This window comes from Rutilus rutilus, assembly GCF_951802725.1.
Source record: "Rutilus rutilus genome assembly, chromosome: 7".
Taxonomy (NCBI): domain Eukaryota; kingdom Metazoa; phylum Chordata; class Actinopteri; order Cypriniformes; family Leuciscidae; genus Rutilus; species Rutilus rutilus.
In genome coordinates, this window is record NC_140221.1 from 5,344,905 (window position 1) to 5,358,663 (window position 13,759).

Sequence of the window (13,759 nt, forward strand, 5' to 3'; positions counted from 1 at the left end):
ATTCCTATAACTAAAAACCTGACAATAAAGACACTGTGAAAGATACATCCATAAATAATAGAAAGTAAACATGAAATACATATTATAAATTATTATATACTGTATATGAGTAGTCTTTGGTTACTATTTTTTTAAAATCTCATTTTATAATAGATCGTTTTATATTACCCTTCAGTGTAAAAAAATGTGTACAAATATTTCATGTAGTCTCCCAATTAATATGAATTTTGTTTTCAAATAAGAATAAACTGACAGTACATGGAGTGTAACATGTCACACCACCAAACATTGCATAATTAAAATTCCCCAAAGTATTTCATTTCAACTAGTCATTTAAATGACTAGTTAGTATAGTCATTTTAAGAATTAAGCTGGAATTAGATATGGATTAAAGAACTGAAATCAAATCAAAAGCTAATGACCAAGAACGTTATTTTACATCCATGTAAGCACATCATGGTAACGTCTCATTTGTTAACATTAGTTAATGCATTATCTAACATAAACTAACACTGAGTATATTTTTACAGCATTTATTAACCTTTGTTAATGTTAAGTGAGAAAGTTCACAGTGCATAACCTAATGTTTACAGGTAAAACTTTTGTTTTTTTGCTAGTTTAATTTTTTAAATCATCACTAGCTAATATTAATAAAAGCTTTTGAAGTATTGTGTATTGTTAGTTCATGGCTCAGTGGGTAGCACTGACCCCTCACGGTAAGAGGGTCCCGACTGAGCCCGCAGTTTGCATGTTCTCGCCGTGTCAGCGACCGTTTCCTCCGGGTCCTCTGGTTTCCCCCCACAAACCAAAGCCATGCAGGATAGGTGAATTGGAGAGACAATAACTGCCTGTAGGTGTGAATGGAAGTGTGTCTGGTGTCACACCCCTGAACATCCCCTGTCCAAGGTGTTTCCCCGCTTGTAAACTATATTTCAGTCCTGACACTCTAGAGGGCGCAGGCTGATAGTGCATCATTACCGCATGGCACAAGCTTATTGGCCTCTGCTGATCCTGCAGTCAATGAGATTTCTTGCTCAGCATTTAAATAGTCTGATTCATTGTTTGTAATGGGCTAGTCCTGCTTTCTCTGAACCCCTCCACCTCCCCCAGCTCCACCTGTCTAGATCTGCTCGGGATTTATGTATGTCTGTTTATCCTGCAGCAGCATATCTTACATGCTCACAGCAGCGTGTCTGTGTATATATAACAGTAGCAAGTCCATACTTGCTCTGTAGCAGCAGCAGAGTAGCAGATCCAGCCAGGCCAAATACATTAACATTGCCATATTAAATAACATGCTAAGGGCCAGATTAACTAACAGCTTGTGCCAGTGCAAACCCTCTTTTGGTGTAAAAAAAAATTGTGCCAAAAAAGGCATTTTTTGTGGCTGACTAATAATTAATTTATTACATTTATATAGCACTTTTATAGGTACTCAAAAGTGCTTTACCTATGGAAGGGGGAATCTCCTGAACCACCACCAATGTGCAGTACCACCTGGATGATTCGACGGCAGCCATATTGTGCCAGAACGCCCACCACACACCAGCTTACTGGTGAAGAGGAGACAGTGATGAAGCCAATCAGCATTTGGGGATGATTAGGAGGCCATGATGGATAGGAGGCCAATGGGCAAATTTGGCCAGGATGCCGGGGTTACACCCCTACTCTTTTTCCGAAGGACATTTTTAATGACCACAGAGAGTCAGGCCCTCGGTTTAACGTCTCATCCGAAGGATGGTGCTCTTTGACAGTATAGTGTCCCGTCACTTTACCGGGGCGTTAGGACCCACTCAGACAACAGGGTGAGCGCCCCCTGCTGGCCTCTCTAACACCTCTTCCAACATAAACCTAGTTTTCCCAGGAGGTCTCCCATCCAGGTACTGACCAGGCTCAGCCCTGCTTAGCTTCAGTTGGCAACCAGTCTTGGGCTACAGGGTGATATGGCTGCTGGCATAACTTTTGAAGGAGTTTCCTTTTCAGATGCTAAATTTATGGGAGGAGAGTATTTAAATGAATCATGCAAAGTGATTTACTAAGGTTTGTGCCATTATTTACTGGCCAAAAAAAGCACGTCATTATGGAAAAGATCCAGCTACGTCTGTGTTCTTTAATTTGCGCATCGTCAGTAGATCACGCGCAGAACTTTCCACTCCCATCTGCGCGTAACGTCCTGCTATCCTTCCCACAAATGGGTTGGGCAGAGCAGAAAATTGATGAAGATCGTTAATATATCATGTGTGAATTACAGTTCTTTTTTTCTATCAATCTAAATGGGTGTTTTTGTTTTTATATTTAAGCACAAGAACAGGATCTTCCATTTGGTTGCTCTCATGGCCGCCTATACTCAGGGAAGTCAGAATCTTCACCTCTAAAACGAGAGATACTCTAGAACTAGTCTGAACTTTAAAGGAAGGCAACGGTCCTAATAATTTCTACAGTCTACAAACTGCAGCACCGCATGCAGTCAAAATCTAACACCTATCAACTTTAAAGACAGCTTTAAGCGCAAGGGCTGCCACCTTTCTTCACGGCTGGCTATCATAGCCCTTCCAATCTCTTCCTTGTCGTTATTCATCATCTTTATCCTCTACATATGTGACGCAATGCAGCGATGCACGGCTTGCTTTGCTGAGCAGACAGTGGCCTTGTTTCCCATTGGAGAGGGCCATTGTAATAGGATAGTTTATGGATTACAGGTAAGACGCACAAGACCTCTAACTTTGGCCAAATCCAGTGTGTCTCACCCAAGCATGGGCATGGAGGTGGAAGGGCACCACTGTCACCACTGAGTGGGCATCTGGCTCATTTTAGCATCGCTACGGGGGGATCACCACACAAAAATCTGGACTGACATTTGCTAACGGATTAAGTGACGCCGACATACAGAATAGCGTCTGCGTTGTTTGGATGAAATTGAATTGATCTCATATTCTAACAAACGAAGTGTAACGGATTACACAAAGTTTTCTTTTCTTCTTTTTCTTTCCCGCAAAATTTTAACCTCCAGCAGTTCCAACCTGATTCTCAGGACTTCTTTCAAAGAGTTCACAGTTTGAACAGTTTTGTATTTTTTCACTCTCTTCTAGTCTTCCCTTTTTCTCAAGTTTACATCATAATACTCTTTCACAATGGTTGTGGGTAAGATGAAGTTCACTTTTCAGAAAAGGGTGAAGTTGGCCCAGGGTTTGTGGCTACTCTCATGGATGTCAACTCTGGGTGGAGCGGTTACCTTCACTTTAGGATGCTTCCTAAAGACTGAGCTTCGAAGGAGGGCAGAGGTATCCATTTAACCCTCATATTTTTCATTTGCTTGATGTTTTTTGCTAATAATTCCATGTATTATGCAATAATTTACATTGAGCTTTAAAATTGCCATTGACACATTCAGTGTTAGCAAATTAACTTTTTGTGTGTTTTTATTTTTTTTTATTTTTTGTTTTTTAGTAGTGGCCTTGATTTAGTTTATGGAAGTTTATAGAATCTCTATTGTAAATTGACAAAGATCTTAATCATTAATAAATAACTATGTTAAGGGCTCAAACGATTCAGAAATATCTGGCATGGATTAACCCAAGTGAATATAAATATTATCTAAGCCGGTCATAATTGGCTTAAGGAACTGTCCTTTGCAAATGAGCTCCTCAACCGTCTATGGGTCAAATTCAACTTGCTGACATACACACACACACACACACACACACACACACAAATTAATTTTGTGCATGTTTTTCATTTTATATTGAGTAAATAACCACTCCAGAAAGGAAATTCTGATTTAAATATATATATTTTTTTTCTTTAAAGAAAGCAAGGAAAAATCCTTTGATGAAGCTTAGGGAGTTACTAATTAGTTTACAACAGTCCCAATGGATTATCAAATTCACTCGAATCTCTCCGTAAAAATAATGGAAAACAAAGCCACAACTTAGTGCTTTTAATGTATCAACCAAAAGCTTTCTCTTATTCTCAATTTATTTTTGAACACACTTGGCTAATTTAGGGGTTATTCTACACTGATTTATATATCTACTCTAATAAAAAATTGCTCACTCTCCAAAGATTGTTTAAAGGGACAGTTCACTCAAAAATGTCATGTCGTTCCAAACCCGTAAGTCTTTCGTTCATCTTCGGAACACAAATAAATATCTTTTTGATGAAATCTGAGAGCTTTCGGTCCCTCCATTGACAGTCTACGCAACTACCACTTTGACGCTTCAAAAAGTTCATAAAGAGACCATAAAACTAATCTATATGAATTGAGCGGTTTAGTCCAAATTTTCTGAAGAGACTCGATCGCTTTATATGATTTTAAGCTTTTATTCACATTTAAACATTGACCAGCGAACATAGAAGCTTAACCGAACCGGCTTGATGCGCGATAACAAACCTCACTGGTTCTTGTGGAAGCTCAAACGTGTTGCGTTTCAATCTGTTCATTATATAAAGCGATCGAGTCTCTTCAGAAAATTTGGACTAAACCGCTCAATTTATATGGATTAGTTTTACGATCTCTTTATGAACTTTTTGAAGCGTCAAAGTGGTAGTTGCGTAGACTGTCAATGGAGGGACAGAAAGCTCTCAGATTTCATTAAAAAGCTCTTCATTTGTGTTCCGAAGATGAACGAAAGTCTTACGGGTTACGAGTAATTAATGACAGAACTTTGATTTTTGAGTGAACTAACCCTTTAAGCAAACTCAATATACACAGTGAGCGCAATGCAATCTGAGCTCAAAATGGACTGACATCAACATCCTCCTGTCCTTTAGGTAATGGACAACACAGACATCCACTGTGTGCCCAACACCTTGTTGATTGTGGGTCTGGCTTCAATGGGCATCAATTATTTTGCCAGTCGAATCTGCCAGGACGCCCTAGATGCGGGGCGTTTCCCACAATGGAAGACCTTCCTGAAGCCCTTCTATGGATGCTCGTTATTCTTCACCACCCTCATGCTGTTTTCAGTCATCTTGAGTTACGCCATGATGGGCAGCCTGGAAAAATCGCTGAAAATCGGCTTGAAGAATGGCATTCGCTTCTACAAGGACACCGACACCCCTGGCCGCTGCTACCAGAAGCAGACCATCGATCGCCTTCAGATGGAGTTCCAGTGCTGTGGAAACAGCGACTACAGGGATTGGTTTGAGGTGCAGTGGATCAGCAACCGTTACCTGGATTTCAGCTCTAAGGAAGTTAAGGAGTGAGTCAAAGGAAATGTCAATTAAAAGTGTTAAAGGGATACAGCAGTTCATCCAAGAATGAAAATTCTGACATAATTTACACAATTTCACGTCGTTCTAAATCTGTATGACATTCTGTTTTCTGCAGAACACAAAACTAGAACATATTTTGAAGAATGTTTCAACTCTTTTTGTCCATGCAATGATTTTGGGGTCCAAAACAACAGTGCACCCCATTGATTTTTATTGTATGTGCGTTATCCAATAATCTTCCTTTGTGTTCCACAGAATGAATAATTGCATACAGGTTTAGAATATGGAGGTAGGCAAATGATGACAGAAGTTTTATTTATTAAGCGCAGATAGTTTACCCAAAAATGTCATATAGCCTATAATAACATCTGGTTGTTGAAACCACATATGTAAATTTTACTCCTCCCAACAATGCAAAAAATAAATAAACGTGAGAGCGTGTTATAATAGGCTAAAATCATACAATAAAAATCAATGGGGTGCACTGTTTTTTTTGGACCCCAAAATCATTGCATGGACAAAAAGAGTTGAAACATTCTTCAAAATATGTTCTTTTGTGTTCTGCAGAAGACAGAATGTCATACAGATTTGGAACGACTTGAAATTGTGTAAATTATGTCCGAATTTTCATTCTTGGATGATTACCAAATAAAGTGGGTAAACTATCCCTTTATTTGGTAACTGGGTAAATGTTATTGGGCATTTTTGGGTAAACTATTTCTGCGCTTACTCTACTTAGGACACCTATGTGAACTTGAGGAGAACTTCAGACTTCATACTGAACTTCCACAAAAATCACTTTGAGACCAAAATGTGAAATTAGTTCCGAAAAATTGGTAGCACTTTATTTTACAGTCCTGTTGCCCATGTACATGTACTTATAGTAATTACAATTACTGGATAATAACTAGGTACTACCCCTAAACCTAACCTTAACCCATGTAGTTACCTTAGGGCCTGTTTACTCCTGGTCACTTCATGTGTTTTCTCAGATCAGAAAGCTAACCGATCGTGAAAAGACCAGGTGTAAATACCCTCTGAAATGCATTCGAGACGGATTTGAATCCAATCACTCAAACCACTTCATGAGGTGGTCTGAGACGCATTCCAGACGAAACTGGACAAGTGTAAATGCATCTGGTTGTTGAAACCACATATGCAAATTTTACTCCTCCCAACAATGCTAAAAAAAATAAACGCGTGAGAGCGTGTTATTATAGGCTATGTGACGTTATAGCCATGCTATCAAGACAAAGGTGCAAACGTTGACTCAGACATTCATGTGTCTGTTAATAAATGTACAGTCACATTAGCGAAATTTGACAGCAAAAAATTCCATTGTTTATTGTCAATAGTGTAGCGATGTAGCTCACACAAAAGTCACTTTCAAACCAATCAGTTTTCTATTGGTCAGTGTGGTTCATGTGACCAAATTGAACTGCAAAATATGTGTGGGAGATTCCCAATTGCATGTATTACTATTATTGAAATGACTGCATTTCGCCAATGAAAATGTTAAATGTAACCGCACTGTATAAATGCACAAAGGTACAATTAAGTACAACTGAGGAAAATTTCAAGTTAAGATATTTTTGGGAACTATTTGTAACTTTATGAGCAGCAATTTAGAACTATCTCATATGACCTGCCGTAACAGTTTGCAATCATTCAATGCTCATTTCTTCCATTTTCTTCATCTTCAATCCTCTAGCCGCATTAAGAGCAATGTGGATGGCCGTTACTTGGTTGACGGCGTGCCCTTCAGTTGCTGTAACCCTAGTTCTCCCAGACCCTGTATCCAATACAAAATCACCAACAACTCTGCCCACTACAACTACGAGCATGAGACCGAAGAACTCAACCTCTTCATTCGTGGTTGCAGAGAAGCCCTGGTCAACTATTACATGGGTCTGATGAACACCATTGGAGCTGCAGTTCTGTCTGTCTTTATGATTCAGGTACATTGTCACAGGTTTGCATGTACGCAATGGACCTTAATCAGGGTAGACACCATATTTATTTAAACATAAATTAAAATGAGAGGGATTAGTCTCACATAGCCAGACCTTCAGTTTGATGGCAGAAGGTCTGTAGCTTTCATTGGCCAAGGACCAACCAAGAGGCAGTCTGACTGACATGTGAAGCAACCAATCACAGTTCGTTTTGTTCAGGGCCATGTTTACGTCGTGAAAACGTAAAGTCGATGTCCCAAAAATAACAGACCGCCGTGTAAAACTCTTGGAAGTATGCCGTTAACTTAGTTGATTTTGATAAGCGCTCATTGTCACAGTTGTAAACACGACAGCTTTCTTCTTCCATGAGCCCAGTTAACACAGAACGTTCCCCTAATGTTATTTTTTGGTTATTTTTTTGGGAACCAAATACTTACGTTAGGGGAACGTTCTTTTTTGGTTTTATTTTTATGTAACAATAAAATAACGTTCCCAGAACGTTGCTGGGTGGTTACCATAAAAAATAACGTTCTGGGAACCATAAACTAACATTCTGAGAATGTTCTGTGTACCAAAAACTAACGTTATGGGCACCAAAAATTGTTAGCTGGGAGGGGGTTTGGCATCACGAAGGCTTTGTTTCCGGGTGGAACGTTAAAGAACGTGAATCCTGTAGAATTCAACCAATCAAATGACGACTTCGAAACTCCTGAAGTGTTTCCAGTTTTGTGTGCCATATGCATCAGACGCCCAGCCAATGACATCTAAGACTGAGACTAGCGAGGGATAGACATACCAATATATTCAATGGATTGTAGTGTTGTGTACGGTAGAATAGGAAATATTTAATCTTTCCAACAAATTTCCAAAATAAAAAACAACAACTCATATATTGCATGAGTTTTGAAAATCAAATCTTCAACCACCTTTCAAGACAATGACCCACTGAATGGACATTGAACAGATCACCACTTTCTTTTTCATTCGCATTAAAAATCAAATATGCTGTCTACCCTAACTAATATCAGTTGGTTTGTGGACAACAAGGTTTAGCCAATTTAATTTCCCAGTTTAGTTTACTTAAATTTCTTTGTAAGCTACCCCTATGCTACAAAAGCAAAATTTGGTAATACTTTACAATAAGGTTCTGTTTGTTAATTTTTTTTTACTACACTAATTAACACAAACCAACAATGAAAAAGTTCTAAAGCATTTGTTAATCTTAGTTAATATTATTTTCAACAATTACTAATGCATTATTAAAATGGTATCTGTTAATATTATTTAATGTAACTGAGATGACAATGAACAGCAGTATTTTTATTAACTAATGGGCCCTTTTTGTAAAGTGTTACCATGAATTCATACATTACAGGTGATATGAATAAGTTCTGTCAAACAGTAATTCATTGCAGCGCATTCATTACAGTAACTGAAATATATTTGTGAAAACTGGGCTACAAAGTGTGGCAAAAAAAAAGGCAAATTTCAGTACATACATTAGGTTAGTATATATAATTTCAGATTGAACACAATATGACACCCAGAAATTCTTGTTAATAAATGTATTTTTAAATTAATATTTTATAACTTCTACTATACTAACCTGCCATTTCTACCCAATTTTCCATATCAATGGCATCTCGTCTACAGAGCTCAGTGTTGGCCAGTGTGCGCCTCCTGCAGACGTCTATGGAGGCCGTTGCTGGACAGGAGAATGTGGAGATCGACACCGAGGGCTACTTGCTTGAGAAAGGAGTGAAGGAGACCATCATGGAGTATTTGGATCCTGTGCTGAATCTCCTGTTGCTGAACCAGGTAACCCCTAATGAAGCCCAAGCCGAAGCAGGGGCGGCTGGAACGACCACCAGCTAAAGAGTCAGATTCATCTGACCACTGAAATCTGTCCAGCTGGAGGCTGAGAGTGCTGACAGCTAATCAATCAATTAATTAATTAATGTTTTGGTATTTTTATATACAAATATATATATATATATACGTTTTATTGACCTAAACACACATCTCAAAGAGTTGTATACTTCATTAATACTCTAAAACGGTTGCTTCTGAAATAAATGAACAGCATCAAAATTTCGCCCAATTTGGTGAGAAGTCTTTTGAATGATGAATGATTACACTGCCAATTCTGCAGCACTCTAATGATTTATTACCTTGGGGTGAGTAAACGTCTGTTCATTCCTGTCAGGAGAAACCTGGTGCAGCTCTGCCTGGGAAATGACTAGCAATGTGCTTAAATTTCCACCATGAATGGTTGAATAATTAAGTGTGACTGAGCAGTTGTCTTAACTGAAAGTTATATTACATCCTCTTCCCATTTACAAAATCATACACCTTAAAGAGGCTGATTCAGTACTACTGCTACCATATGGATGTTTGTAAATTATTGTAAACTGGAAAAACCGAAACATGCAAAACAATGCCCTTGTGAAAAAGAAATGTGCTTAATTGTAATGAATGTGCACTTGTAGTGTACTTCAAATCTTAAAAGCACATTTTTAAAAAATGTACTTGCAGGTAATATAATACTGATGAAATAAAAGGCCACTTAAGTTTCTTAAAGAGAGTACACTTTCAAGTACACTAAGTTATATTTGGCAAAATTACAAATTAAATTAAAGTACACTTATTTTGATGTGTTAACTAACATACTAGATCACATGTGAAGTACTTTTATAATTTTAACTGTTGTGTTATTCGATATTACATTTAAATAAATACTTTTAAATATACTAAATTGCAACTTATATATCTAAATACATGACATACACATTTCAATAAAAAATTACATATTGAATGAGCATATTTTAGTTTACCATTCGACGGCACACTTTCAAAAATAACAGAAAGATGTAAGTCCTACTTAAATGGGTGAAAAAGCACTCTTAAGTTTAACTACTCACATTTAACATAAATTTAAACTAAATACATTTGTATTTAATTGTGTATAACATGAAATTAAATATCTGAAAACATTAAATTCAGCTTACACTTGATCATATTATTTCATTGATAAGTATTCCTTTTAAAAATATGCATAAAAGTACTTCTTTTTCACAATGGAAAACAACTTCTAACAATAGTAGATACACTGTGTACTACCCATGACACAATAAAGCTGTCTCTTCCAAAACAAATTTTGTTCTAACCAGCCAACAACCTTGAGAAACGATAGAACACATTGATACTAGGTTTCTAATTCTTTGGCTTCACACTGGGTAGCCCCGCCCACAGTGAAATCTCACTGGCCTAAAATCTCAAGAGGTGCTCACTGCAAAGCCAATGGCTGGAGCTTGAAGTCCAGCTGGACATAATGGGTGGAGCTAGACAGTCCAACCACACCCTAAACCTACCCATAACCCTATCACTAAACATAACTCCACCCATTAGGTGCACAGAGGTGGAGCTGGAGGTCAAGCCCCACCCATTAAGTCCAGAGGGGAGGAGCTAACATAATTTGGCACTGCAGTGAGCACCACTACAAATCTCCACATTGCTGATTAAGGGGCCTTTACACGACACCATGTTCAACTATAAATGGGAAACCTTTTATGCGTTTTGAACGTTTATTTATACGACAATGGCGTTTTAGCGCCTGGAAACGCAAACCTTTAAAAACAGGATTCAAAGTGCAAGTTTTGAAAAAGATACTGTTCGTTTCTGTTTCTGACCTACAAATATGCAAATTTGTGAAAACACTGACGTCATGCGCATACGTTTTACGTGTTCAGTCTCTAGGGCCGTAGTGTTTATTTACAAAGTGACATCGCCAACTACTGGCCTAGCAGCAGAACACAGCGTTTTTAATCGTTTTCGCAGATCCGTGTGAACGGGATTGTTTTGACAACTTTGTCGTCTGTAGGTGAAAAATGCGAAGGAAAAACGTTCCTGTCTTTAGTACATCGTTGTCGTGTAAACGTACCCTAATAAATATGTTCTGATGTATTTTTGCTTGCAATGTGAATAAGCAAATTATTTGATGCTGGAAATGATTAATTAAATTACAATAAATGTGAAATAAATTATTATTAAAAATCTGAAGACAATTTTACAATATTTTTTCTCATTCAGTGTTAATTGCATGTTGTAAACATAAATACTTAATTGTCATTAAATAATTTTTGGTTTTGCATACAGCATGGAATTAAATGCATTGTAAGTGTTAAAAGATGGTGTAGATGATGCTCAATGCTCTGCTATGAAACACTGTACTGCACTCGCAGAAAACTACTGTCAGGTCTAATAAAATCTGACATTTTGAACTGCTTTGTTGAGTAGTGATATTTTGTGGAAATAGATGCATACCCCCATACTTCTGTCTTTTTATTGATTCTTTCTTTCAAACTTTCACAGGTATACATTAACATAGAGGTGCATTTATGCATACAATAAGCAATCACATGATCACATAATCACATGAGCCGGGTAGATGCGCACCCACTTTCTCATGTACATAGCTGGAAGTCCGAGGCAGGTGCAGGATAATGAAAGATGATGGTTGATGACAGTATACAGTGAAAGCCCAGTGTGTCTGCGTCCTTTATCCTTTAACCTGCCCTAATCTGTTAATACACATACTGCTGCACCAGCACTCACACACACTGCATCCGATTATAACTAACACCAGGTGGGAAGATGAATGTCCAAACTCCAATTCATGTCAATCCATTTAGCCTATATATGTAGGCTAGTATACAACTTGCATTCGACTACAAGTTTTGAATAATTCGTTTTTTTTTAAACGGTTTTTGAAAGAAGTCTCTTATGCTCACTGCTTTTCAAAAACACAGGTTAAAAATATTTCATATATTTTAAAATATTATGTATTTGTCCTCAAATAAATGCATAAGATAATTATTTTAAAGACATTAAAAAATAAATTTAAAATTTAAAGAGATTTAAAACAACAACAAAAATGTGTGTATGCATGAACCCAGGGCCTAAAATTAACACTCTTCAAGCACCAAATGCGAGTAAAAATCGGTGTTTGCGAGTATATGAAACGGTCAATAGCCAGTTGGCCGGTAACATTTTTATAAATTCTAACAATGCAAATATGTGAGAACATGAACATGAACAAACATAAGCAATGCTCGTGACAGTTGACAGGCCAGTGTAAGACTTGAGAAATTAGAAAATGCCGGACAGTCTGGTTAAGGAGCGACCAGACCCTGAGAAGACAGGATCTTGCTGGAAATTACCATTTGAACTTACCATTTGAGACAAAAGTCTCACCTCCGAGTCATCCTAATCTACATTTCATTCCCTCATCCCTCACCCCCTGTCTCTCATACTCAGATCACCTGAATTCACCCAAGAAAATATATGGTTTAATGTGAATGATTATCATCGAGTATTACACATATTTAGTATCATTTGAAATGTCTCAGTGCGACTGGTACAAATGTCTCATTTCCAAATAAGTAAAACAAAAGGTAATAAGGTTTTTAAGAGTTTAGAGAAAACTGGCAGACAAAGGAAGGTGGTCTCCTGACAAATGGTCTCCCGTCCCCAAAAGGTGTCAACTCAGAATGTAAATTCCCATTGTTAGCAGATGTTTCCATGTGAAAGAAGTTTCTGTCTATATAGGGAAATGCAACGAGAAGATCGGGGCCTCGGAGAGTAAGACTCTCAGCTTCATGTATAATGTTGGGTTGCATCTCTTCTCGATGAAATTGGCTTGATACATTTACCTGACATAATAAATTGTTACATTTGATTATTTTAACTGACTTTGACATTATTTTCATTAAAGAGCTAAAAGGAATAGTTGCTCACATTTAATGATGCACAGATATCATTAAAACCTTTTCATTTATGGAGTCAGATGAAATAATGAGAGAATACATATTCAAATGTATTGCATTTAATCAAAAGATACTTTGCCTCGAGAAAAGACAGTAACAGACCTTCCGTGCTGGTCGGGTGCCGGACTTTGGACCGATCAAGCGCGAGCCTGCACCAGTGCTGTAACGTCATGAAAGTTTAAGCCTGGCCATTTTAAATATTCAGGCGCAAAAAGATGTGAAAGGGAACTCTATTCGTTAGACGTGCACTGTGCAAATATCCAACGCGTGCGCCCAGAAATCTGCATCTCAGACAGCGCATGAATACTAAATTGAGTTCTCTTTCACGTCTTCTTGCTCTTGAACAGACATATTCAAACAAAATTATGTCAAAATTCCTGTCTTGGCAATATCATTATAAACATAACATGGTCAGTTATGTCTTAAAGGGTTAGTTCACCCAAAAATGAAAATTATGTCATTAATGACTCACCCTCATGTCGTTCCAAGCCCGTAAGACCTCCGTTCATCTTCGGAACACAGTTTAAGATATTTTAGATTTAGTCCGAGAGCTTTCTGTCCCGCCATTGAAAATGTATGCGTAATAGCGCAGCGCTTCTGTGTTGTACGTCACACGTAGGCTCACTATTGGCCGACGCTGGTCATGTGTGTGATGCGTGTGACGTACAACACAGAAGCGCTGCGCTATTACACTACGTGAACTCACTCGAGGCCCAGAGAGGAGCAAATGAATAGTGGAATAGTCATTATTTTTGTTTCCTTTTTGCG

The 13,759-nt window shown here is 37.8% G+C and overlaps 1 protein-coding gene across 1 annotated transcript; it reads left to right on the plus strand.

Moving 5' to 3' along the window:
• The first annotated feature begins 2,725 nt into the window (after positions 1-2,725).
• rom1a (retinal outer segment membrane protein 1a) lies at positions 2,726-11,450 on the plus strand. Its single transcript, XM_084413072.1, has 4 exons — positions 2,726-3,281; positions 4,771-5,201; positions 6,926-7,172; positions 8,820-11,450. Exons 1-4 carry the CDS (start codon positions 3,132-3,134, stop codon positions 9,039-9,041), a joined length of 1,050 nt encoding a protein of 349 aa, XP_084269198.1. The 5' UTR covers positions 2,726-3,131; the 3' UTR covers positions 9,042-11,450.
• The last annotated feature ends 2,309 nt before the right edge of the window (positions 11,451-13,759 follow it).